The sequence below is a fragment of the Melanerpes formicivorus genome, unplaced genomic scaffold, assembly GCF_026170545.1.
Source record: "Melanerpes formicivorus ecotype bairdi unplaced genomic scaffold, bMelFor1.0.p_v2 SCAF_30, whole genome shotgun sequence".
NCBI lineage: Eukaryota > Metazoa > Chordata > Aves > Piciformes > Picidae > Melanerpes > Melanerpes formicivorus.
The window spans coordinates 5,574,269-5,601,981 of record NW_027142382.1 but is presented as its reverse complement, the minus strand read 5'-3'; the positions used below and the strand labels follow the sequence as shown (position 1 = coordinate 5,601,981).

The 27,713-nt window shown below is 44.1% G+C and overlaps 1 protein-coding gene across 2 annotated transcripts in view; it reads left to right on the top strand.

The window, feature by feature from the left end:
• Positions 1–27,713, top strand: part of LOC137449537 (amine oxidase [flavin-containing] B-like) — a 70,627-nt gene that overhangs the window by 30,725 nt on the left and 12,189 nt on the right. For both annotated transcript variants that reach the window (XM_068155122.1, XM_068155123.1), the window contains exons 4-10: positions 13,808–13,912; positions 14,657–14,748; positions 17,709–17,850; positions 19,649–19,798; positions 20,422–20,581; positions 22,462–22,558; positions 23,798–23,851. In XM_068155122.1, coding sequence (XP_068011223.1) covers positions 13,808–13,912; positions 14,657–14,748; positions 17,709–17,850; positions 19,649–19,798; positions 20,422–20,581; positions 22,462–22,558; positions 23,798–23,851 — 800 coding nt within the window. The remainder of the gene's footprint in view (positions 1–13,807; positions 13,913–14,656; positions 14,749–17,708; positions 17,851–19,648; positions 19,799–20,421; positions 20,582–22,461; positions 22,559–23,797; positions 23,852–27,713) is intronic.

The window sequence follows — 27,713 nt, the reverse complement described above, 5'->3', positions numbered from 1 at the left end:
CCAACATCTCTGTAGTCAACAGGGGCATCCTCAACTAGATCAGGTGGCCCAGGGCCACGTTGAGCCTCACCTTGAATATCTCCAGGGAAGGGGCCTTAACCACCTCCCTGGGCAACCTGCTCCAGTGCTCCACCACCCTCACAGTAAAGAACTTGTTCCTGACATCCAGTCTCAATCTGCTCTTCTCCAGCTTAAAGCCATTGCCCCTTGACCTGTCACTGCAGGCCTTTGTAAACAAAGGATAATAAATGTGATGATAGAAAAAAGGAGTTCAACAGGTTCCCCAGAGAGGTTGTGGAGTCTTGTTCTCTGGAGACTTTCAAGACCCCTCTGAATGCATTCTTGTGTGACCTGTGCTATATTCTATGATCCTGCTCTGGCAGGGTGGTTGGACTTGATGATCTCCAGAGGTCTCTTCCAGCCCCTAACCTGTGATCTCGTGATCCTGTGCCTCATGTCAAATTTTGCTATAGGCACCAAGTTTGCAGTGGTGGCTAACTATAACAGGGAAAAAAGTAGCAAGAGAGACCCCTTCCCTTTATCTCTGAAATGTATTTTAAAGACTTATATTTTCCTTTATCCTCCTCTTTGCTTGCAGAGTGAGGTAATACTGAGTTCCTCAGTGAACTCATAACCTGACCTGCTAACACTGCAAACTGATTCCATCACTGAGGTTTTATAGAAACATGAAAAGCAAGTGATTCCATTTGAATAAATATCTAGGAGGAGTTTTTAACAATTGTTATGGTGTGAGGCAGAATGCCCTTAAGAACCACAGAGTTGAGGACCTCCAGGAGGACCAGAATGGTCCAGAGATGGATCAGGAAGTGTAAATTGTTATCCTGTCCTATAATTCTGCTCTTTATGAGCTGGCTGTATGGCCAGGTCTTCCTCATTCTCCCTTTGATCTTCTCCTGGGAAGGCACAAGCTCTTATCTGGTATGGGGGAGGGCGGGATTTCACAGAATCACAGAAATGTTCACGTTGGAGAGGACTCTCAGGATCACTAAGTCCAACCAATAACCCCACTCTACAAATTTCACCCCTAAACCATATCCCCCAGCACCACAGTGCCTGACCACTCCTGCTGTGGAAAATCCCAATGTGCCAGACCAAACCTGCCCAGCTGCAGCTTGAGGCCATTCCCTGTTGTTCTATCTGTAGTGATGGGATGAGAGGGAATAGACTGAAGCCTGGGGAGGACAGATTTGGACTAGACTTGAGGAAGAAATTCCTCACAGTGAGGGTGGTGAGACACTGGGAAAGGCTGCCCAGGGAGGTCACAATGTCCTCTCCCTGGAGGTGTTCAAGGCCAGGTTGGATGAGTCCTCAATCAACTTGGTCTAGTGGAAAGTGTGCCTGTGGCAGGGGGGTTGGAGCTCTGGTGGAGTCTCCTTCCACCCCAGGTGTAGCCACTTTGCCCTCCCCACCCACTCCCCTTTTGAATCCCCCCCAGGAAAGGCAGAAGCCCTAAGCTGAGCCCATCTGGGCTGAGGGATCCTCCTCTCATCACTGGGGAGTGCCCATGATGCACACTGGGTGATGGTGACAACAATGGCCAGGGGGCCTGGTGGCCCCCCGGTTAGGTAGGAAGAGGGTTGGTGGTCACTCCAGTATCATCCATGGATGCTGGCTGGGTCTGCTTACTGGGGCTGAGCTCCTCTGTGTGGTATCTTGGCTGGTTGAGGGTCTTGCCCCTGGCTCTGGCATGGGTGCAAAAATGACTTTCTTAGCCATCCCAGACCCCAGGGCCTGTTTCCTAGGAGATAAGGAAAAGGAGCTGCACTCCCACCTAGCTTATTTAATTTGGGCTGCTGGGAGAAAAGCTTCAATTTCATCTGATTATAAGAACTGATTTTTGTTTCCCCTGAGGAGTTGGTCAAGGTCTAGAGAAAAACAGAATTAGAGAAAAGTGTATTTCTGACAGGAACAGCTGGCTGAGTGTACTGTTTCCCACATCTGTGCAGTTACGTGCAAGGTGTTGGTTTTGGGTTTTTTTTTGTATCTCAGATACAAAATTAGTGAACCCAACATTATGCTTTACATTAAAGACAGTGTTTTAGTTGTGAGAGTGTGTGCCCCCAGTGTGTTTAGATATATTATCTGTAGGCAGAGCTCATTTGATGTCCTTTTCCTGCATGAAACTCCTCTTTTCTCCTGTTTTCTTTCAATTTTGTCCCTTTCCCCTCTTCTGTGAGGGGAAGGATGGTTTTCTTAAGACTAATTCTAGAAATACTGGGAGGTTTTCAATTGATTTTATCCATTTTGTTTGCAGGTTTATTCCAGGTGTCGAAAGCCATATACAGTCCCATTTCAAAGTCTGTTTAGAATAACAGTCTCTATACATCTGTGCTTCATAAGACATCTGACTGCTTTCTGTAAAACTGTTTTTCAGCTTCTAAAACAAAGCCCTTTCTAGTAGGAAGGAGACAAAGTTGTCTTGTTGTTTTACAGTGTATCACGGTATAACTAAGGTTGGAAGAGACCTCGAGGATCATCGAGTCCGACCTATAAACACAGACCCCATGGCACCAAGTGCCACGTCCAATCTCCTCTTGAACGCCTTCAGGGACAGTGACTCCACCACCTCCCTGGGCAGCACATTCCAATGACGAATGACTCGCTCGGTGAAGAACTTTCTCCTCACCTCGAGTCCAAACTTCCCCTGGTGCAGCTTGAGACTGTGTCCCCTTGTTCTGGTGCTGATTGCCTGGGAGAAGAGACCAACCCCTTCCTGGCTACAACCACCCTTCAGGTAGTTGTAGAGGGCAATGAGGTCACCCCTGAGCCTTCCCTTCTCCAGCCTTCTCTCTTCTTGAGTTTTCCAACTGATTGGAAATAACAAATAGTTGTACTTCTTTTTAAATTCCTAACAGGACCTCAGTTTCCCTTACTAAATAACTTCATTGTCGGAGGTTTTCTCATCTTGCTGTTTTTGCAGATAAGTATTCCAGCATCTATATGGCTTATGTTGTAGCAGAATGAAAATGGACTTTATTTCTACAATATGGCAGGAACAGCTTGTTCTCAATTAGCTCCTTTCTTGTTCAGGGTGCATGTTTTAAGCCAATGTGTCTGGCTGTGCTGCACTCAAAGTGGAGTTACTTTTACTTGCCGAATTTCACAAAGCACTCTGGCATTCCCAAGCTGATGGTCTCAAACTAGATGTAGAAAGAAAATGGGAGGATGTTTTATTGTGCCTTCATACTGTAGTTTTTCACCATTAGTTATCCTGATTTTCTTGTGCTGCATTTATATTTACTAACCTAGAGATATTTTTATCTCTAGAATATCTGTCAGTATAGTAACCAGCAAGTATATGAACTCCTGAAGGGTTACTCATAGGAGGGAAATTCAGTGAAGCTTGACACTGTTATGGTTTTCGAAGCAGGCCTTTATCATAGTATCATTCAGGGTTGAAAGGGACCACAAGGATCATCTAGTTTCAACCCCCCTGCCATGGGCAGGGCCAGAGCCTCATCCAGCCTTCTCTTAAACACCTCCAGGGACGGGGCCTCGACCACCTCCCTGGACAACCCATTCCAGGGCTTCACCACTCTCACGGTGAAGAACTTCCTCCTCACATCCAGCCTGAATCTCCCCACCTCCAGCTTCATTCCATTCCCCCTAGTCCTATCACTACCTGAGATCCTGAGAAGTCCTTCCCCAGCCTTCCTGTAGGCCCCCTTCAGATACCTCTCTGCCGCCACACTTTTTAAAAAAAAACATTCTCCAGTAGGTTCTGTGGGCAGGGCTAGCCATGGTGGTGACTCGCCGCATTAACTCCTTTAAAAAGTCAGTCTCAACTCAGACTGAGGGGGAATATAAGCAGACAGGTAGGTGTCATAAGCAAGAGGTAGGTGTCCAGGCATCTAGCTGCAGACAGTGCTGGAATCTGGCACTTGAGATGCAGGGTAGAGGGGACGGCTCCTGCTTTAGGTGTGAGCAGATTGACTGTCTGCTTAGCCTGGTGGCTGGACTGAAGGATAAGGTTGCTAGATTTAGAGATGTATGCAATTGCAGAAGGGTGACGAACCTGAGTAACCAGGCTCTGCAGGCCCCCCCAGCAGAGGCCAGTTATCCAAAAAGAAGAGGGGAATGGATGCAGATTCCTATCAAAAGATGCAAGGTTAAACCTCCTTGCCCCCCCACCCCCCCCCCCACTGCCCTTGGAAAACAAGTACGGGGCATTGGAGGTTGAGGGTGAGGTGATTCTGATATCGGAGGGCACGCCATCTGGGGTTTTCCCTGTGGCAAAACAGCCTAAGGTGAAACGACCTAAGGTGAAACAGCCTAAGCTTAAACAGCCTTCCGCCGGCATCAGGACTTGCTCCCTTAAAAAAAAGAGGAGGGTAATTGTTATTGGCGATTCCCTCCTGCGGGGAACAGAGGGCCCCATATGTCGGCCAGACCCTACTCACAGGGAGGTTTGTTCCCTTCCAGGAGCCATGGTTGGAGATGTTACCAGAAGACTGCCTGGTATGGTGCAGCCCTCTGACTATTATCCCTTGATAGTTATGCAGTTAGGGAATGATGATGTTGCAAGCAGAACTCCCAGGGCTATCAAAGATGACTTCAGGGCCCTGGGAGATCTGGTTGAGGGATCAGGGGCACAAATAATTTTTTCGTCTATACCCTTAGTTGCAGGTGGGAATACCATAAGGAACAGGTCAGCAGCTGAAGTCAACAAGTGGCTTAGAGGCTGGTGCAGGCAAAAGAATTTTGGGTTTTTTGATCTTGAAAAACTTTCTGCTGCACCAGGCCAGCTGGCAACAGATGGAGCACATCTGTCCCAGAGGAGGGGTAAGATCAGAGTGTACGAGAATGGCCTATCCCTCAAAGGGAAAAAGATTCTGGGGAGGGAATTGGCAGGTCTCATAGATAGGGCTTTAAACTAGTTTCGAAGGGGGAAGGGGTTGAAACCAGTCCCCCCAGGCTGGGGTCTGGGGGTGATAAGCCAGAGCCAGAGGTGAAACCAGCAGCCCGGCTGAAGTGCATGTACACTAATGCACGAAGCATGGGCAACAAACAAGAGGAGCTGGAAGCCTTGCTGCAGCAGGAAAGTTATGATGTAGTTGCCATCACAGAGACGTGGTGGGATGACTCACATGACTGGAGTGCTGCAATTGATGGCTACAGGCTCTTCAGGAGAGACAGGCAAGGAAGAAAGGGTGGAGGGGTGGCCCTGTACGTCAGGGAGGCACTAGATGCCATTGAGACGGAGATTAGGGATGATCGGGTTGAGTGCCTGTGGGTAAGAATTAGAGGGAAGGCCAACAGGGCTGACATCCTGGTTGGAGCCTGTTATAGACCACCCAACCAGGAGAAGGATGTTGATGAGTCATTCTATAGGCAGCTTAAGGCTGTCTCAGGATTGCCTGACCTTGTTCTCATGGGTGACTTCAACTTGCCTGATATCTGCTGGGATCTTAACATAGCAGAGAAGTGGCAATCTAGGAGGTTCTTAGAATGCATGGAGGACAGCTTCTTATCCCAGGTGCTGCGAGAGCCTACCAGGGGCAAGGCTATGCTTGACCTCCTCTTCACCAATAGGGAAGGGTTGGTGGGTGATGTGGTGGTCGGAGGGTGCTTAGGGGCCAGTGACCACGAGATAATTGAATTCTCATTATTTGGTCAAGCTAAGAGGGGTGGCAAGAAGACCTCCACTCTGGATTTCCGGAGGGCGGACTTCAGGCTACTCAAGGAACTAATTCAGAGGGTTCCTTGGGATAAAGCCCTTAAAAACAAAGGGGTCCAGGAGAGCTGGTCCTACTTCAAGGAAGAACTGTTGAATGCTCAGGGACAGGCTGTGCCAATGTGCCGGAAGATGAGCCGCCGGGGCAGACGGCCAGCCTGGATGGTTAAAGAACTTTTAATGGAACTAAGGGAAGAGAGGGGAGGCAACCCGTGAAAAATTTAAGGATGTTGCTAGGTCTTGCAGGAAGAAAGTTAGGGAGGCAAAAGCACATTTGGAGCTTAGTCTGGCCTCTGCTGTGAAGGACAACAAAAAGTCCTTCTATAAATACATTAATAGCAAGAGGAAGGGCAGAGACAACCTCCACTCCTTGATGGACACAGAAGGGAACGTTGTGATAGGGGATGAGGAAAAGGCAGAGATACTTAACACCTTCTTTGCCTCAATTTTTACTAACAGGACAGAATGTCTTCCAGACAGCTGGCCTCCAGAGCTGGCAGAAGGAGCCAGGGAGCAGCATAGTTTTCCACTGTTCCAAAATGGGGTAGTTGGTGATCTGCTCAGCCGCCTGGATCCCCACAAGTCCATGGGACCAGATGGGATCCATCCTAGGGTGCTGAGGGAGCTGTCAGAGGAGCTGGCCAAGCCGCTCTCCATCATTTTTCAGCAGTCCTGGCTCACTGGCGAGGTCCCAGAGGACTGGAAGCTGGCCAACGTGGTGCCCATCCATAAGAAGGGCCGGTTGGATGAGCCAGGGAATTACAGGCCTGTCAGCCTGACCTCAGTGCCAGGCAAGATCATGGAACAGGTCATCCTGAGTGCATTAACACAGCACTTAGAGGATGGCCAAGGGATCAGGCTCAGCCAACATGGATTTAGGAAGGGCAGGTCCTGCCTGACCAACCTGATCTCCTTCTATGATCAGGTGACCCGCCTGGTGGATGTGGGGAGGCCTGTGGATGTAGTTTACTTGGACCTCAGCAAGGCCTTTGACACCATCCCCCATAGCAAACTGCTGGCCAAGCTGTCAGCCCATGGCTTGGACAGCAGCACTCTGAGCTGGGTTAGGAACTGGCTGGATGGCCGAACCCAGAGAGTGGTGGTGAATGGTGTCACATCCGACTGGCGGCCAGTGAGTAGTGGAGTCCCCCAGGGATCAGTGCTGGGCCCCATCCTCTTTAACATCTTTGTTGATGATCTGGATGAGGGCATTGAGTCTATCATCAGTAAATTTGCTGATGACACCAAGCTGGGGACAGGAGTTGATCTGCTAGAGGGTAGAGAGGCTTTGCAGAGAGACCTCAACAGGCTGGACAGATGGGCAGAGTCCAACGGCATGAGATTTAACGCATCCAAGTGCCGGGTTCTGCACATTGGCCACAACAACCCCATGCAGTGCTACAGGCTGGGGTCAGAGTGGCTGGAGAGCAGCCAGGCAGAGAGGGACCTGGGGGTGCTGGTTGATGGTAGGATGAACATGAGCCTGCAGTGTGCCCAGGCAGCCAAGAGGGCCAATGGCATCCTGGCCTGCATTAAGAACAGTGTGGCCAGCAGGAGCAGGGAGGTCATTCTGCCCCTGTACACTGCACTGGTTAGGCCACACCTCGAGTCCTGTGTCCAGTTCTGGGCCCCTCAGTTTAGGAAGGATGTTGACTTGCTGGAACGAGTCTAGAGAAGGGCAACGAAGTTGGTGAGGGGTTTGGAACACAAGCCCTATGAGGAGAGGCTGAGGGAGCTGGGGCTGCTTAGCCTGGAGAAGAGGAGACTCAGGGGTGACCTTATTGCTCTCTACAACTACCTGAAGGGGGGTTGTAAACAGGCAGAGGTTGGTCTCTTCTCCCAGGCAACCAGCACCAGAACAAGAGGACACAGTCTCAGGCTTCACCAGGGGAAGTTCAGGCTGGAGGTCAGGAGGAAGTTTTACACGGAGAGAGTGATTGCCCATTGGAATGGGCTGCCTGGGGAGGTGGTGGAGTCGCCGTCACTGGAGGTGTTCAGGAGGGGACTTGACAGGGTGCTTGGTTACATGGGTTAGTTGATTGGGTGGTGTTGGGTGATAGGTTGGACGTGATGATCTTGAAGGTCTCTTCCAACCTGGTTTATTCTATTCTATTCTATTCTCTCAGTTTGGTCCAGCTAGTTACCATGTTTTATTAAGAATTATGATTCCACAAGAGGCTTAGTCCCAAAGGCAAATATTGTTAGATGCTATGGATTGGGCAAAGGAGAAAAAAAAAAGGGGTTCTCACAAAACAACTGAAAATCACTTTTCACACAGCAGCAGATGAGAAACTACTTATCTGAGACAAGTACAGAGTTATATTCTGAGGAGATGCCTTTCTGTTTCTTTTCTTTCTTACAACTTTGTATTTTCCTGTTCCTAGGCTTTGTATGAATAATGTTACTAGAATTTAAGTCAAGAATAGGAGGTACGTGCCATGCACCAGGGCTGTGAATCAGCAGAGGGCACTATGTAACTGAATTAACGTGCTGACGCTGAGTGACATGTTGGTAGGGTTAGCATCAGTTACACTAAGGCTTAGGTGACTTAGCTGAGGGAATACCTGTATTCATTCAGTGATACAGAGAATGCACCACACCATCTAATTTCTTCCAATGAAAGCTGACTATATTCCAAGGTGTTTTTACTGTGCTATAAAGAATGTCTGGATCGTTGCCACCAGCACTTCCAATTCACGGCACAGCATCCCACTCAGGTGCTATCTGGACACATAGCATTTAGGGGAGTGTGAAGTTGTCTTGTGCTTTGTGCCAGACTTTCTCCTGAGATTCCACTCAGTGTTGAGGTACCGATGATATTTCCTGGCAGAGCATGTTCTTTCTCAGCCAACCTTCACTCACTTTCACTCTCCCAGGAGAAATGAACAAAAGAGTGAAAGGGGCAATGGGTGGAAGTTGAGGCGTAGGAAGTTCCAGGTGAACCTGAGGAAGAATTTTTTTTACTGTGAGGGTGACAGAACATTGGAACAGGCCGCCCAGGAGGGAGATAATCAAGACCTGCCTGGATGAGTTCCAGTGTGATATGGTATAGGTGATCCTGCTCTGGCAGGGGGGTTGGACTGGATGATCTCTGGAGGTCCCTTCCAGCTCCTAACATTCTGTGATTCTGTGAAAGTGTCAAGTCCCTACATCCTCCCAAGTGCTGGGGTTCAGTTCTCATGTTATATTTTTTCTTCCCCATATTAAGTCACTTACGTCAGCTGTTTGACTTCAAACAGAGCTGCTGCATGCAGAGAGGATATTTCTATACTATTTACATTAGTGAGTCCAGTGTTACTATGCCAAATGTTGATTGACATGAAACAACTGGATGGGAAAAATCTCTTGGGAATTGTAATATTTGTGACAAACACTGTATTTCTCATTACCCTCTTTGTCTGGTCCAGAGACAGCTGGATTACATCAATTTCCTCCCTATAGTTTAAGCCTCTTCCCTATGCTTTATTCCATACTGCAGCAACTGCCTTTGTAAGCAGTAAGTGACCTATACAAACACAGCACCTCCAACTGCTAATGCTTGTCTTCTGTTTTTTTTTGACAGCAGCATGAAACAGTATCTAAAAATATATGCCTGTATTAAATACTACTAAGCCCTAAAAAAATCCCAACTAAACCCAAAAGATTTGTGGAAGGCAAAAAGATTCTTCTGAGCATCACAGTACTGGAGTTGCAATGTGTCAGTTATTATTGCAGGGTTTGTACTGCTCTGGTTTACATATGAAAAAATACATTTGAACAGGAAATGTTTTATGCATCTTGGGGCACGGTTTTCATTGTCCCTGTCTTTCTTCAGAGCAGAAGGAATTATGGAGAATGCAATTCCCAGCAGTATGGTAGGAACTGACAAATTTGCAAAGCTAGCAACCTCACTGATATTTGAAAGTGCAAATTCATCAGAATTAAAATGGTTTTGGTTTCTTAGGTCTTACAGTTGCACATAGTCTTTCTTTTGGTGCTGCTGCTTTTGTTTCTGTGTCGAGCCTAGTCTAGCAGTTTCCTCTCTCAAAACTCTGACAGCTGCTGGAACTTTATCTGTGTAGGAAATAAGGCTCAAGCCTTAGGTAATGTCTTAGGATCTCTTGAAGCTAACTTTCACATAAGACTACTTCACTCTTATGATTGCTTTTGTTTTTCCAGTGTGTTATTGTGCTTTGAGACTTATCCCCCCAGATTTCTGCACAAGAGACATACCCAAGATTTCCCTTTTTAGGAGTTCAAATGCAGTGAAACAGAAGAAAACTAAAACAAAGGTATGTTTTGTATGTCTCAGCTGTGAGACATACAACCACTCAAGAGGAAGCACCACAGGGAATTTATAAGACTTGAGTTAACTTGGAGGGGATAACTCAGTTTTGCCTCTGGCAGAGCAGGAAGCTCAGTACAAATTGGAATAACCTATTCTGATGCTGTCCTGGTTTTCTTGAGCACAGCAGTTACATGTTCCATAAATCTAAATCTGGAAAATGATAGATACTTAAAACCAAACTGGTGTGCATGTTTCTGGAATACCTACTTAATCTTTACACTAGTGAAGTGTAGCTCCAGTGTTCAGAAAAATACAAGATAAAACTGACTTCCTGCTGCCACAGGAATTATTTAAGGAATTTTAAAGTGCCCAAAAAGGCCAAAAGGTAATTACCAACGTATAATTTCAGATGTTACTGGCTGGGACAGGAAGGTACTCAGTCTGAGTACTTTTGCTTTTCTTTCATAGCATTTTGGCAGAACAATAGGGAGGTGTACCTCAGGTTCAGATTAATTGAATATTCAATTCCATAATAGATTCCAAATGCCTATGTTGAGACTAAATATTTCTGTTCAAACAAGCTCACTGAGTTAATATCCATCTGTAGGAATTTCTTTTCCTGATTCCAGTTTTCACAAGAGCTGTAAGCATGAACCTTTGTTCCATGATGAATGAAAATGGAGGGCTGAGCCCAGAGAGTGGTGGTGAATGGTGCCACATCCAGCTGGCAGCCAGTCACCAGTGGTGTGCCCCAAGGATCAGTGCTGGGCCCTGTGCTCTTTAACATCTTTATTGATGATCTGGATGAGGGCATTGAGTCCATCATCAGTAAATTTGCTGATGATACCAAACTGGGGGCAGGAGTTGATCTGCTGGAGGATAGAGAGGCTCTGCAGAGGGACCTCAACAGGCTGGACAGATGGGCAGGGTCCAAGGGCAGGAGATTTAACACATCCAAGTGCTGGGTTCTGCACATTGGCCACAACAACCCCATGCAGTGCTACAGGCTGGGGTCAGAGTGGCTGGAGAGTGGCCAGGTAGAGAGGGACCTGGGGGTGCTGGTCGATGGTAGGCTGAACATGAGCCTGCAGTGTGCCCAGGCAGCCAAGAGGGCCAATGGCATCCTGGCCTGCATCAGGAACACTGTGGCCAGCAGGAGCAGGGAGGTCATTCTGCCCCTGTACACTGCACTGGTTCTGCCACACCTCGAGTCATGTGTCCAGTTCTGGGCCCCTCAGTTTAGGAAGGAGGTTGACTTGCTGGAACGAGTCCAGAGAAGGGCAACAAAGTTGGTGAGGGGCTTGGAACACAGCCCTGTGAGGAGAGAGGTTGAGGGAGCTGGGGTTGCTTAGCCTGGAGAGGAGGAGACTCAGGGGTGACCTTCTTGCTCTCTACAACTACCTGAAGGGAGGTTGTAGACAGGTGGATCTTGGTCTCTTCTCCCAGGCAGCCAGCACCAGAACAAGAGGACACAGTCTCAGGCTGTGCCTGGGGAGGTTTAGGTTGGATGTTAGGAAGAAGTTCTATCCAGAGAGAGAGTGATTGCCCATTGGAATGGGCTGCCTGGGGAGGTGGTGGAGTCACCATCTCTGGAGGTGTTCAGGAAGAGACTTGATGGGGTGCTTGGTGCTATGATTTAGTTGTTTATGTGGGTTGGATTGGTTGATGGGTTGGACACGATGATCTTGAAGGTCTCTTCCAACCTGGTCTATTCTATTCTAAAATAAAAATAAAGAAAACCAACCACCCTCCATTTTCTGGTGTATATGTGAACATGTGCTGTAATGTCTGTTCTTAAATTGGAAATGCTAGGTTTTCAAACTTGTTGTCTCTGGCTGTTTAAGTGACTGGAAATCTACTCTGGCTAGGGAAAAAAATTGATTGAAACCCATAATCTCTTCTCAAAAGCACCTCAAAATGAAACTGTTATTTTGCAGCTGCTTATTCATATGTCCCAATCCTTTCCTCCTACTCTTTGCTTTCTTCCTTTCATTACTCTGTTGTTTCTGACAAGGATTCCATTAGAGTCCTGTATCAATACAAAGACTAGATGACAACACATTTTCTTCTTTACTTTGTCTAACCTGCTGGGTTTTTTCATAACCTGATCTTTTTCTCTCATTCTAATCCTTAGGGTGTTCTTTTTTTACATTGCTGCTTTCTACATGTCTCATTTTGAATTAGGAGTCTTCAAAGTTATTAGACAGCACTTTTCGAGTTGTGTCTTGTTATATTATTTCCACACCAAGTTTTGAGTCTTTCAAGATCCCTTTTATGTCCTTTTACTGTCTCTTCTGGTGCTTGCAAACACCTGCAGATTTGAATAATGTGCTCTCTGTCCCTTCTTTCACATTATTATTCAAGAGGGTAAATCAAATCAAGCCTGACACTTCTTTATATAACTGATCTTTGAATTCCTCTCCTCGACACGGCACCTGGTTTTAAATATTAAATCTTGGTGCAGTATTTCTTAAAGCTAGTCTAAATAATTTTTTTAGTGATAGATTTGTGTGACACTGCATCAAATATCTATTAAAAGTGAGTACTTCTGCCACCTGACATTCTTGCTGATACAGTGCTCACTTAAACACATAATTTAATGCAAATTGACAAATTAGCTGTGGCATACAATATGGCCCTTATTGTTTTATCTATTTTATGGAGTTCAGAATGCATTGGGGGGGGGAAGTACCCACATAATGCAAATGAGCATTCTTTGTGATATTTTAAAAGCTAATATGCTGCCATCCATATAGTCATCCAGGGAAATAACCATGGAAATCAAATAGCTCTGCAAATTACCTGCTGACTTCCACTCTTTATTAAGCTAGATCTTCTGAATATCCAGTAGTAGATAAATAGATATAAAAGAGCTAGCTCTTAAATGATGTAATTAAGCCATTCTTACTGGCCACGCTAACACACTCAGGACTTTAAGGCAAGGGGAGCTGGATTGGAAGAATGAGTCGTTACTAGTAAATACTCCTCTTCTTTCTTTTTAGGGTGGGGATTTTCAGGTTTACTGAATTTTTATGTATTTTTTCTTTTTTCTTCTCCAGGGAGGTCTCAGAGCTGTGATTTGAGTTTATTGTAAAGCTCATAACAGCTGCTGTTGTGAGGAAAAAAACCCCAACAAACCCCAACACCCAACCATTAAATAACTAACAGTTTGGTCTTATGAGCATTTAAGAGAAGAAAATGTAACATATGTTTCTTCAGTAACAAATAGGCAGTTTTTCATCTCAGTTGAACAATGCTGTTTCACCTCACTTTTATGATCTGATCTTAGTGACTCTTCTGCAGGTGTTGTTTTTTTGCCCAGAAGTGCTCAATATGAAGTTTTGAAGGTAGAGGGCACTATCAGTTCTGCACACAACTGATGTAGTTCAACTCTGTATCACACTGAAGGTGCACATAGAATCATAGAATGGTTTGGGCACAATCACAGAAGGGTTGACATTGAATGGGACCACAAGAGGTCCTCTTGTTCAACTCTCATGCTCAAACAGGGCCACCTAGAACCAGTTGTATTCAAGCAGCTTTTGAATAGTCTTCAGGATGGAGACTTGATGAGCTCTCTGGCAGCCTGTGCCAGTGCTCTGTCACTCTCACAGTGGAAAAAATAGCTCCTAATGTTCAGAGGGAACCTCCTGTGCTGCAGTTTGTGCCTTTTGCCTCTTGTTCTGCATGTACACATGTAAGTGATGTGTTGCAAGTATTGATTAATATTTGTGCTTTCTTCCAGAGAATGTTTAGTTGTTTGGTGCAGCTTCTCATTCATGAAAGCCATGGTTATAATTGTGTTGAGTTTTTGTCATGGGTTGGGTTTTTTTTTTGTCTTGTAGGGTAAGTCTTATCCCTTTAAAGGTCCGTTCCCTCCTATGTGGAATCCTTTGGCCTACCTGGACTACAACAACTTATGGAGGACCATGGATGAAATGGGAAAGGAGGTATGGCATGAGGAATTGCAGCTGACCATATCAGCTCTACTTTGTCGCCATGAGGGGCAAAGTGAGGATGTGACTAGAAAGCAGATAGGCAAGCCTGCTCTGTCTTGAACAGACCTGGTGATGGCAAGGGCAGCATCATACCATGCTTCTTTTTATGCATTAATGGTCAGAGCACAGGTATAAGTGGTATCCTGGCAAGCTCTTTTGAAGCCCATGCTGCTGAGGTTGTCTGCAGTCAAACCTTCATTTTTTTCTGGATATATAAACATCAGGGCTTATGCATGTGACTTTTAGCACCTTGCCTGACAACTGTGTGAGTAATATTTTAGGAGGCTTGTAGGCCTCAAAGACATGCCCTTCTCCACCTTCAAATTCAACTTGTTCATTTTATTTTGTTGCCAGTAGTGTGTGTTTTCCATTGACTGAGCTACAAGACTTTGAGAAGTTGCTGTTAATTGCACAGGTGAATGGGAGGGACATGGAATAAGTCAGAGATATTCCCTGGCATTGTACTTTGCCTTTTTAGATGAAGTTATTAACTCTAAAATTTTCTTTCTCAATCTACAAAAAAAATAACAAAACAAGCAAGCAAACAACAAGAAAATCCTAAAACCATCCTCTGAGTTCTCTGTATTACCTGCCAGACATTTGCACGTTGGATTGCCACGTAGAACTGAGACTGCTTCTGATTGCTCATGTTTGTTGCCTCTTTATTTATGCCGCTCATGCTCTTTGTCTCCTTAGATTCCTAATGAAGCCCCATGGAAGGCTCCACATGCTGAGGAGTGGGACAAAATGACTATGCAAGATTTCATAGATAAAATTTGCTGGACAAAGTAAGCAGCTCTTTAATGCAAACTATAATAGCTTATGTTTATACACCTTGGAGTCTCAAATAAGTGTAACTGGTTTGCAAACAGAGAGAACTGCCACTGGAATACAGCCTTTTTAAAGGAAAGGGGAGAAAAGCAATGCCTTGCAATAATGGACTGCATCTGTCAGCATACACAGTGGATTCTGCTATGCTTCCATAACTTTTTTTAAGACTAAAAGATAAAAGGAAGATGTTTGGGGAGGGTTACTTCTGAGGGGATGGGTAGTACCTTCATTTGTTACATGCACTTTTCCCACTTTACTGTGTGTTTAACCTTTGAGAGACAAATGTTCTGGCTACAGCAGGTTTTTGAATCACATTTTTGATTTATTCTGTGCTGGAAGAGCTGATTTCAGCAAAATGCTAAAAAAAAAGGCATTTGTCTTGAAATAGCACTAAATCACTTTTAGCAGCCATCATTCTATTGTTTAACTGCTGCACCATATAACCACTGAGGGAAACTGAAAATGCTTCCTGTTTTTATGTATACATCAAAGCAATTTTTCTTTACTTGCCATTCAGCCACAGTTTGATTGGTTTTCATCACACTGATTCTGTCTTGCTGTAAAGCAGATTGAATTCTGCAGCAGCCTCTTCACAATTGCTAAGCACCTGTCATGTGGCTGCCACCAGCCTGGCACAGAAGCCTGCTAGCACCCACTCAAGCTGATGCTGTAAGTGACAGGGACAAATTTATAGCTTCAGACAGCCTTTAGAGACCAGCATGGTCATTATTAATGAACCGTAGGCACTTGACCAAAAGCTTTCAATCTTCTGCTTTAACAAGAGTGGAAAATTGCACAAAACCTTTCTTTTTTTTTTGTCTTACTGTCCAGACTCAGTAAAACCACATAGAAAATGATGCTGGCAGTTCTGCTGGCTATTTGAACCTCTGATTTGGTGAGGAACTACACAAGTTAGCAAAACACTGTGCATCAGTAGTCAGTCATTGAATATCCAATGGCTCGTGTGATTACAGTCCGATGTTTTCAAACTGATGGAATGAGACTTGACATTTTACCTGAATATTGACATAACTGTCAGCTTCTCTTAGTTCCAAGATGCTTTTCAGATTTTATATGTGCATCTCAGCTTGATTTGACCAGTTTGTTCAAGATTTAGGCAACCTGCTGTTTTAACTTCTCACCCTGGAAGGTAATGATCCAGAAGGGTAATCTTCTACTGTACAGATTTGCTTATGGCTAGAGTTGCGTGCTGGAAATACCCTGAGTGCTCTTGGTTGAAATCATGCTGCCATTTCCAGGTAAAACTCAGAACTGGGGAACTGAAATGCTGAAAAGCAATGGGAGAAGGCAGCAGAAATAACAAGAATTTAATCATTGCCTAATAGCTTCAGCTATTGATATTTTGCAATATTGTTTTTAATATAAAATTGAATATTTTCTGTATTAATTTTGTCTGTCAGAAGTGAAGCTGGAATGCACTCATATTTCAGAAAGTAGATCAGCTTTTTACTTCAGCAGTGAGACTTTTCATTTTTAGAAATGACAGAAGATGTCTCCTTTTTTTTTCCTGTATGGATCTATGACTGCTTGAAATAGTTTCAGTTATGGTTTTCAATTTTTTAATTTCTTTTTTTAAAGTTTGATGTCTGAAAAAAAAGAAAGAAGCAGCTAACAGTGGGTTCTGTACTGATTGCTTGATGCCTGACCTGTGTCCTGGCATCTGTTTCCATGGTGTCCTGTGATAGGACAAGGGGCAATAGCTACAGACTGGAACACAGGAAGTTCCACTTCAAAATGAGGAAAAACTTCTTTAACTGTAGGTACTGCAGGGAAGTTCTGGAGTCTCCTTCTCTAGAGGCTTTCAAGACCCACCTGAATGTGTTCCTCTGTGGCCTGCCCTAGGTGATTCTGCTTTGGCAGGGAGTTGGACTCTTACGATCTCCAGATGTTCCTTCCAGCCCCTACTGTTCTATGTTCTATGTGAGTTACCTATAGAATCTCAGCCCCTATTGATCACAATGCAGTTAAACTGAGCATCTGTAGTCCTGTCCATGTCCCTTTGAACTCCAGAGTGAGAGCAGAGGAAGTATTTACTTCTAACAGGGGAAATGTTTCTCAGTCTTAATGAACTCTTAGTGCACTCCAAAATCTTGTACAGGTTTACACAGTAACTTTCAACTGTTATGAAAACACCAAGCAGAGGACATAAAGCCATGATCCTTAATGTGGCTGCTTTTCCACCATATGTATTCATCACCACTGGCTATCAGATGACTATTTAAAATACTAAGCTGAGCAACCAAAATTTTCCTTTCCCTTTTCTTCCCAGATTTCTACATGAATGTCTATATGCTGTCTTTTCTCTTATGGCTTCCTGCTTGCATTTCTTTCCATGTGTTCCAGCTTCAGTGCCCTGTCTCAGCAGAGCAGAGGAGTGGGCAGTGAGGGGATGCTGACTAATCCATAGAATTTAGATAATTATCTTAGACAAGATCACTTTTGTTTTTAATGGCAAGCACTGAGTAATCTGTGTGCTCTAGGAATGTGCATGTTCAGCAGGTGCAAACTGAGCTACAGATCGTCTATGTAACACAGGAACCGTGGGAGGACATGGTGGTTTTGGAGTCCAGTGAAGACAGGAAGGCTGTCTCTAGGATGACAAGCTAACTTTGCATTAGTAGCATAAAGCAACGTAAGCTTTCATGGCCTCTTGTGTGCCCTGGAGCCCTAATTTGGATGGAATACAGCAATGCCTGATTGACTTTTCTTTTGGGGATTACTTGAAAAAATGCTGCATAAAAGGAATTGATAGTTTCCTACTTCAACTGAAATTAGGGAATCTATTGCCTGCAGTGAAAGAAGAGGCCAGCAACATCAGTTTCTCCCCTACTAAAGAACAATCTTGCTGCCCTTCTTCAGCTTTTAAACCAACTCAATTTCCTGTCTCTTTTTGCAGGGCTGCCAAGAGTTTTGCAACTCTGTTTGTGAATGTGGATGTCACTTCAGAACCCCATGAGGTCTCTGCCCTTTGGTTTTTGTGGTATGTGAAGCAGTGTGGGGGGACAACAAGGATATTCTCAACGACCAATGGAGGACAGGTACTGTGAGCCATCACCTTGTGCATCACATGATGGGTCCTGTTTTACCTTCATTCTTTTGCTTTTTTTTATTTTAGTTCAGGGGGCCAACTGAGATGCCAGCAGCACATGTGCCAGTAGCGCGTTGATAACTGGGTCTGTTCGTTTGCACATTAATCTGAACCTTGCAAAACTAGTGGTGAAGGCTGTTGCTGTGTTGAAGCCATTGGCATCTGCTCTTTCTGTCTCTGACTTCCTTTTGGGCTCTGGTTATGTTATGGATTTAGGACTGGTGTCATATCATAGAGGTTTAAAAAAAGTCCTCCAAGGGCTACACAGGAGGTAGACACAGGATATTGTGAACTTAGTTATCCCATCCCTTAATATTGCATCTTCTATATAAACTGACTGTGCTGCCAGTTCTTCTCTCTTTCTCCCTTCCTCTGCTCCCATCACTGTAAGCCATTATCTCTTGGTATTCTGGGGGAACTGTGGCCTTCGGTGGCCTTGGCAAAGATAATTTCTTGCTTTGGCCTAGCTGTGGGGGGCAGTGAGACTGGGCAAGGGGGCATTCAGCCCTGGTCAGCCTGTCCTGGTGGGGGTTAGGTTTTGGAAGGTTGTGGTAGACCCAGGTGGAAAACTGGGCTGAGGTTGAATCTGAATTTGTGTATTTTGTATCTCTGTATATATTGTAAATAGAATTGGAGATTATATGGAAAACACTGTGTCAGCATTTTTATTTTACTCCTGGGGTGGGGAGGGTGGGGTAAAATATCTTTCTGTCCTCTCTCAAACCAGGACAGGTTAGAGAATGTAATTGGCTTTTCCGTGTTGAGGAAAAGGGAAATTTTACATACACCTATTAATGTTGTGAGGCTGAAGCAAGCCTTTGGAAGCACTTCATAGAGATGGCAACACTAGTTGTATGAATGCAGAGAGTGCTCCAGATTAATAGTGAAAATCTAGCACAGAGCCAGGTTCCTAAAGATGTAACTTTCCAAGGGTTAAAACTATTCAGATTTTTAAATCATCTTGAAGAAAACGTTCATTTCCTGCTTAAAAGTAATATTTCTCTGAGGTGTTTGAAATTTGATACAGAGTGCTTCTGCATTTCAAGGAATTAAAGACTGTTAATGGTCTTCTACTTGAGGGAATGCAGATTTTACTAATTGTATTGGAAATAATATTTTTAGAGATGCAAGTTATTTAATCATAGCTAACTAAAAGTAAAAATACATTAAAACACTAAATGCATAAGTATGCATTGCTAAGAAATAATTCTAGGTAACTCTGAACACATTGAATAACATAGTATAGAATTATTTTAGAGGTGATTTGAAATTAAGTTACAGTAGATAATACACTGCAGGAGACATTTATAGTCTTAGCTATTTCACTTCTAATACTTTCTTATTTATTGTGAGGATCAGGGTTCCTGCTTCTGTTACACAGACCTGTGCAGCAATAGGAGTGAACTTGGAGAAAGGTTTAAAAGCTTAAGTGCTTTTCTTAAGTCTGGCTGATGCACACAGGTCCGTGGAATCCATTTGGAGACCATAAGAGGAGGTATTTTCTCATGAGGATACTGGTAATTCTAGTTTTGGATGATGGTCAAATATAGAAAGTATTTGAATTAATAGGAAGAGAAAGAAACATGGACACATTTTCCAGCTGGGACTGACAAGCTTCCCAAAAGTGTTCTGATACTAACAGAAGAATGGTGTTTGTTTTGAATGCCAAACAAAATGTTGTGATACACACTTGATGAGCACCTCTTGCCTGCATCTGCTTTGCTGAGTAGTTGGTTTCTGTTTTTCAGGAGAGGAAATTCATTGGGGGCTCTGGCCAGATCAGTGAGAAAATAATGGAGCGCCTGGGAGGCCGAGTGAAGCTGAGGAAGCCAGTCATCCGCATCGACCAGTCAGGTCAAAGTGTCATAGTGGAAACCTTAGATCATGAACTATATGAGGTAGTGAAATCTCTAATGTTGAAGCAGCACTTCTTGCTAGAAATCCTTTAACTGTTCCTTTTTGACTTCTCAAAAATCCTTTAGCCAAGAGACTGTGACAGAAAGTCACTTTTTTTTGATTGTCCAAAAGTAGTAGCAGTGATAGAGCTTTAAAGTGTTGCCTGAAAAGCAAAGTGTATATTCAAGCTCTTTCTTTGCTACTGTCTCTTTGTGTGCAGTTACCTCCTGGATTAAAGGATAACTGTTAAGGTGATCACAAAAATGTAACCATGATAAACTTTCTGTAAGAAATGTTGCAGGTTTGGCTTCCAAGTTCTATCAGAGGTGTCCAGATGGAAGGAAGATCAATGAACTCTTAAAACACGGCACCTTTTTTTTTAAGGACTGGTGAAAGAGTAGCTGCCCACCATTTGAACAGATGGTTGTTTATATAATGCTAGTTAGTTGTTTAACAAGCAGGATTTGGGGGGAGTTGAGTTTTGCAATTCTCATGCTAAATGCCAAAATTGTGTCAGAAGATACGCCCTGCAGCCTCCTCAGATGCATGCCAAAATCATTAGAGCAATATACTTAGGATGAACTAGTGGAGAATGTGTTTGGCTGATGTCTAATTTCTTTTCCAGGGTAAATACGTGATCAGTGCCATTCCTCCTGCTCTTGGTTTGAAGATTCATTTCAACCCACCTTTGCCACCAATGAGAAACCAGCTCATCAATCGAATCCCCATGGGCTCAGTCATCAAGTGCATTGTGTACTATAAGGAAATTTTCTGGAGGAACAAGGGTACTACATTCTAATTTGTAAGAACAGTAGCAACAGGGAGAGGGAAGAGGGTACATGCTAACAGACAAGACTCTGTGTTTAGATGATACTGGATCTTAGAAGGAAACTCCATACACTTCTATACCAGTTTTACTTTTCCCTGTGTGAGAAACTTGAGAGATCAGTTAGGGAGAGAGGGTGGGTGGGGGAACAAAAATGAGGTGGTAGTCACTGCTTTTATCTGAGTAGTGATAAACCTGCAAAAATTCTGCCTTCTGGGATGCACTGAGCAGGATTAATTGAAGGTGTTGTCATATAGACATCCTGGAGTCCCTTTACATGCTGAATACCTCCATCATGATCCCTCAGCTCTGAGAAGTAAGACAAACTGAATCTTAACCAAAATGCAGGGTAATAGCACCCATTTTGCATCACTGCATGTAATGGGTCCACATTCGTTTGTCTACAAATGTCATCTAGCATTCACCTGTGTGAATGATTTTTAGGAGTTCTAGTTCCTGGCATATTCTGGCTGTTAGACTTGGGATGCATTAGCAAGGGTTAACTCCCATTTTCTGATATAACCCACATTTTTTGTACTTGCTTTGTGTTAACAAAGCTTTGCTAATTTTTCTTCTTTGAAGAACAATTTATGTTCTTTAAACCCTCCTTTTTAAAGGCAATTCTGTTTTCAAACAGTGTATAAATGTCTTTCTGTGTCTGACATAAATGTCATATATGGAAGCAACTGTGCTAGAGGCACTTGAATGTTTTCAGCATCTAAGAGCAATCTCTTCCTCTGCAATTAATAATTGCCTTGCTAACCAGGTTGCAGAAGACTTTCTTCTTCTGTCATGAATTCCACAATGGAAGATTCCCATAGTGACTTTATCTTTTTAAGATGCTTAAAGGATTGTTACTTGTCAGCACATCTGAGATCTAAACTTTCTCTTTTAGAGAAGATCAAATACTTCTCCAACCCAAGGCAAAAATTATGCTACACTGCCTTGCAGATCATCAAGGCAGCTGTGTGCTAATCTTTGTCACCTGATGGGGGTCAAATTACTTGGCTGTTGGGTCCCATCCCCACCCCTTCCTTTGATTCTACGATTGTAATACAGGAAAAACAGAGTGATAGAGATTGGGAGTGACCTCTGGGTGTCATCTAGTCCTGTGCCTTGCTCAAAACAGAATTAATTGACTCCATCAGTAAATTTGCTGATGACACCAAGCTGGAGGCAGGAGTTGATCTGCTGGAGGGTAGAGAGGCTCTGCAGAGGGACCTCGATAGGCTGGACAGATGGGCAGAATCCAATAGCATGAGATTTAACACATACAAGTGCTGGGTTCTGCACATTGGCCACAACAACCCCATGCAATGCTACAGGCTGGGGTCAGAGTGGCTGGGGAGCAGCCAGATGAGGAGACTCAGGGGTGACCTTATTGCTCTCTACAACTACCTGAAGGGAAGTTGTAGACAGGCAGAGGTTGGTCTTTTCTCCCAAGCAGCCAGTACCAGAACAAGAGGACACAGTCTCAGGCTGTGCCAGGGGAGGTTTAGGCTGGATGTTAGGAAGAAGTTCTATACAGAGAGAGTGATTGCCCATTGGAATGGGCTGCCTGGGGAGGTGGTGGAGTCACCATGATTGGAGGTGTTCAGGAGGAGACTTGATGGGGTGCTTGGTGCCATGGTTTAGCTGTTTAGGTGGCTTGGATTGTTTGATGGGTTGGACGTGATGATCTCGCAGGTCTCTTCCAACCTGGTTTATTCTATTCTAATTGAAATCAGGCTGTTCAGGGCTTTTTCCAGTTGAGCTCTGAGTATTCCACAACTTCTTGGAAGCTCGATCCTATGTTTGGATACATAGATCCTCACTTCTTTTCCACTTTGTGCTTAACAGGATATTGTGGTACCATGATCATCGAAGATGAGGATGCTGCAATTGGTTTGACACTTGATGATACTAAGCCTGATGGCAGCTTTCCTGCCATAATAGGGTAAGAGACAAAGAAAGTGTCCAGTTAATACCTTTTTATTTTGGCTTAGAGGCAACAATTGAAACAAAAACTTACTACTTTTGATGATAAATACTTCAAAATGCTTAAAGGGTTGAGTTTCAGAGTGTGTGGTGAATAAGTTATATGTTTTTGTCTTAAAATTCATATGTTTTAATTGGTGACTTAAAAAAAGGATACACAATTTTCTTCTTTTTCCCATTGTTGTCTTTTGCCTTTTGGTGTGGCAAAGTGTGAAACTGGAGAATAGGAAAGGAAGGAGAAATAAAAATGGGGTGACTGCAGTAATGTAAAACTTTCTCCAAATATTTTGCCTCCTCCAAATCTTCCAGTTAAGTGAAAATTTATTTTCTAGAATTATATTTTGGCTTGTTCTCTTGGTGTTTCTTATGAACACCCAGAGAATGTGATCAGTCTTATAAAGTTTATTGAACAGCAATGTCCAATTCAGTCCCAGGCTTCACCTCTTCTGCCTCTGTATGCACTCATTGCTGCATAAAATTATTTAGGAAACATCTTATTTGGGAAATATGAGAGACAGGGACCTATGGAGAGAATCCAATGGAGAGCCAGGGGATTTGAGCATCTCCCCTATGAAGAGAGGCTGAGAGCCCTGGGGCTGTTTAGTATTGAGAAGACTGAGATGGGGTCTCATCAATGTGTACAAATATCTAAGGGGTGGGTGTCAAGTGGAGGGGGCCAAGCCTTTCCTGTGGTGCACACTAATAAGATAAAGAACAATGTGTTCAAACTTGAACATAGAAAACCTCACCTTAACATGAGGAGAAACATCTTTACAGTGAGGGTGACAGAAGACTGGAACAAGCTGCCCAGGGAGGTTGTGGAATCTCCTTCTCTGGAGACTTTCAAGACCCACCTGGATGCAGTCCTGTGTGGACTACTCTAAGTGATTCTGCTTTGGCATGGAAGTTGGACTTGATGATCTCTGGAGGTCCCATTCCAACCTCTAATATATGGTGATACTGTGATCTCATGCAAAGATTCTAAGCTGACTCTCAGATTGGTTCCTTCCACAGTGAGTCTTGTAAGCAGTAAGCAGAGTGTAGAACATTAAGCAGAGAGGTGAAATGGGTGTTTTGGAAAGAGAACCAAAAGCTATTGGTATGAATTACAGCCTCACATCATAAAGTTTTGGCATTTTAAACGATACAGAAAATTTAGTAACATGATGGAGGTGAATTGTTTGTGGTCTTCCTACAGCTTCATTTTGGCTCGGAAGTGTAGAAGACTGACAGGTCTCACGAAAGAAGAAAGGTAAGTACAAACACTGGAGATAGGAATGGAATCTGAGTCTATATTTTGTTATAAATGGCCAGAGGAAGAAAAAAATGCCCTAATTTGAAGGGAGTTACCTGTAACCTTGTGACACTAGGCAGACATGTCACTATAAGGAATAAGATACCACCTGGTTTTGGTGGGAGGCCCCACAGAATTGCCACAAACCAGCAGCAGATGTGGTAGCTAGCCAAAAGGACAGCCCCTTTGAAAAATATCTGATCCTGGTTCACATTTCCCATCGGGTCTGCTTCATTTATGTCACTCAAACAAAAGAGCTGCTTTAAGATATGAATATGAAACCTTCACTGGAAAGGGTTCAGGGCCAGCCTCATCCCCCTTGCTCTGTTACCTCTTGGGCTTTCTGCAAATGCACTGAGTTTGAAGGCTTGTCAGAAGGAGCAAACTTAGCCACTGTGCTTCAATTTTCTTTTATTTGTATTTTTTTCTAATCACCCTGGAGGGACCTTTCAGTGCCTGTAACTTAGCAGCTACAGCAGCCTCAAGGTTACACTATGAAGGGATCAAAAACCTGCCTCCAGCTCTTCACTCTCAGTTATGGGGAAACAACATGCCCTTCAGGCACAGATGAAGGTCTTTTTTACTGTCATCTTGAAACAAATTTCTGCATACAGTAGTTCTCTTTGGTTTATTGCTAAAATAGATTTATCAAGTAATGAGTTTTCCATCACATTGATTCACAGTAGCTGAATGAATTAAAGCACAACAACCCCATGCAGTGCTACAGGCTGGGGTCAGAGTGGCTGGAGAGTGGCCAGGTAGAGAGGGACCTGGGGGTACTGGTTGATGGTAGGCTGAACATGAGCCTGCAGTGTGTCCAGGAAGCCAAGAGGGCGAATGGCATCCTGGCCTGCATCAGGAACAGTGTGGCCAGCAGGAGCAGGGAGGTCATTCTGCCCCTGTACACTGCACTGGTTAGGCCACACCTCGAGTCCTGTGTCCAGTTCTGGGCCCCTCAGTTTAGCAAGGAGGTTGATTTGCTGGAATGTGTCCAGAGAAGGGCAACAAAGTTGGTGAGGGGTTTGGAACACAGCCCTGTGAGGAGAGGCTGAGGGAGCTGGGGTTGCTTAGCCTGGAGAGGAGGAGACTCAGGGGTGACCTTCTTGCTCTCTACAACTACCTGAAGGGAGGTTGTAGACAGGTGGATCTTGGTCTCTTCTCCCAGGCAGACAGCACCAGAACAAGAGGACACAGTCCCAGGCTGTGCCAGGGGAGGATTAGGTTGTGTGACCATTTGAGGCTGTCCCCTTAAGAAAGGGAATATTGTAGTCGGAGGTTCGTAAACGAAAAGACAGATCTAAACTAATTTCATTGGTAGATTGGGGGGAAGCACCTTCTGAACTGGGAGTGCAGCAGAGTATCATGGGCATTCCTGCACTTTTCTGGGCAGTCTGTCTTCCCCTCCTTTGGTGGCATGCAGCTTTCTGGGCTTTCGGCCAGACTCGGCCTTGGGAAGAGATAAGAACTTTCTAACACGTAACGGCCTAACTGCTTCTAATTAATCACTGCTCTTTCTTTCTCTTTTCTCTCTTTCTAAACCTCTCTGGGAAAAGGGGGAGAGAAGGGGGAGCAGAGGTGGGGAACCCCCTCAGCAGAGGGGGGGGGAACTCTCATTTCTGTGCTGCTTTGTTGTATATTTTTGTATATATTGTAAATATTGTAAATTCTGTAAATTCCCCTGCATATCCTGTATTGCTTTGTAAATATACAGCTCCACTGCTTTCTAATTCAGCTGTGAGTTTTTTTTCCTTTCACTTTCCGGGGGGAGGAAAAGGCGCCGGCCTTTCCCTTCCAACCCTATGACAGGTTGGATGTTAGGAAGAAGTTCTATACAGGAAGAGTGATAGCCCATTGGAATGGGCTGCCTGGGGAGGTGGTGGAGTCACCATCATTGGAGGTGTTCAGGAGGAGAGTTGATGGGGTGCTTGGTGCCATGGTTTAGTTGTTTAGGTGGCTTGGATTGGTTGATGGGTTGGACATGATGATCTTGAAGGTCTCTTCCAACCTGGTTTATTATTATTAAGTAGAAAATCTGAATGTGAGGAGAGCCTTATTTTGATTTGGAGAGAATGCTTTTGTTATTAAAGCATGACACAAGGAATACTGTAGCTAAGTAAACTTTTTTAACAGCAATAGGTAGTCTAACTCAATTTAGCTTTGCAGGTAGCCTGGCAGTCTGTGGATTTGGGGTCTAAATGGAGCTGGTAATGTCCCGGTCGTTTCAAATCACAAAGAAGTCTTTTCCTTAGCACTCAGGCTTTGAGATAGTCTCCCAGCAGGCAACTGATGATAAAAGTAGTGTAAGTATTCTGTAATCCAATGTGCTCAGCATCTTAAGCCATGGTAAACACCAAATAGTGTCTTACACTGTGTCAGTGTACTAGCTACAATGGAGCTTTTTCAGTACTTGAGAAAGCTTCTCTTTCTTTGAGATGAAGAGCTGTTCTGCCTTTGCAAGACCCCATGAAGGAAAGGTTGCTTTCCCCTGGGCTTTAGAAGCACTGGCACAAGTGTCTGACTCTGCTGCTGCCTACAGCCAAGTTTTAAATGAAAGGATTTTGAACTCTTCTCTTTTGAGGAATTAGGAAGAAATTTGATTTGGTAAAGAATGGTTATAAAATATGTTTGGGTTGGTATCTGACAGATGTATTCTGTTGTGGGGGTTACTTCTCTGGCTCCTGCAGTCCAGGCCACAGCCAGCTGATGCAGGAACCCATTGGGCTGCACTGCAAATGAGCAGAAGTCAGGGCCCAGAATAAGGGGGAGAGCACAAATCCTGACCTTCTCTCAGTGGGTGCTGAGGGTGCAACCAGTTTTGATAGAGGCTATGGTGTTTTGAGGGAAGGATGTTTTCTGAGAACTGACTTCTTGTGGCACACCACAGACAATGCATCTTGCTTAGATACTATACTTGCTTATCAACACAAGCAGGGTTCTCCCTGTTTCATGCTGATGACAGGGTAAGGTTTTTCAGTAATCTTTGGGTATGTAGAGTAGGGTGTAGAATTAATGGGAGCTATTGTAAATCGAGATTGTGGAAGGGGATGGAAACAGTTCTGCAGCCTAAGCCAGACTAAAGTGAATAAAACTCACTGCTACCCTCCATCTGGTCTTGCCACACCAGGTACCCCTGAGTAATTAGTGCTTAGGTTGTGCCCTACCTTTCACAGCTGTGTAACAAAGATGATAGCATCACCCACTGCTGTGGAAGAGACCAGCTAAAAAGAGCTGAGCATCTGCATGTGCACCACTTCTACACCACGCAGCATGTAGCACCACCGGATCATAGTTAGGTGGCTTGAGGCCTCTTACTTAGTGCTGTTGGCATCTTCATAGCTGATTCCAGAGACAAGAAATAAAGAATATTCTTGCTTCATATTCCATGTATTCTATGCTAACATTAACAGCAATCCATACTTAGGGGTTTTGGGTTATTAGGGAGAATGGCCTCATTACTAGATTACTGTTAGTACAAGTCTATCCTTTAGAAACTCCTTTTCTGTAGTTTGTGGGGTTTTTCCTTTGTCAGATAATACTTTATTATTGATGAGGATTACCTTCCAAGATCAATTTTTTTTTTTAAGTCTGAAGATGCCCTTGACCTGAAGCTTAGAGTTTTCTTTTGAATGGCATCTTTAACTTTATCTGTATTTGCAATGTAGTTAGTAAACAGTAGTGAACTTGGTACTTGGAGCCCTGCAGCTGGCTGTATATGAATGCTATTTTCAGGCTTTTTGGGTCTCAAATCATGTGTGGAAATAGGACAGGACACAGGCAGATGTAGAGGGGTTCTTCTAATTCTCATCATGGACAGGACACA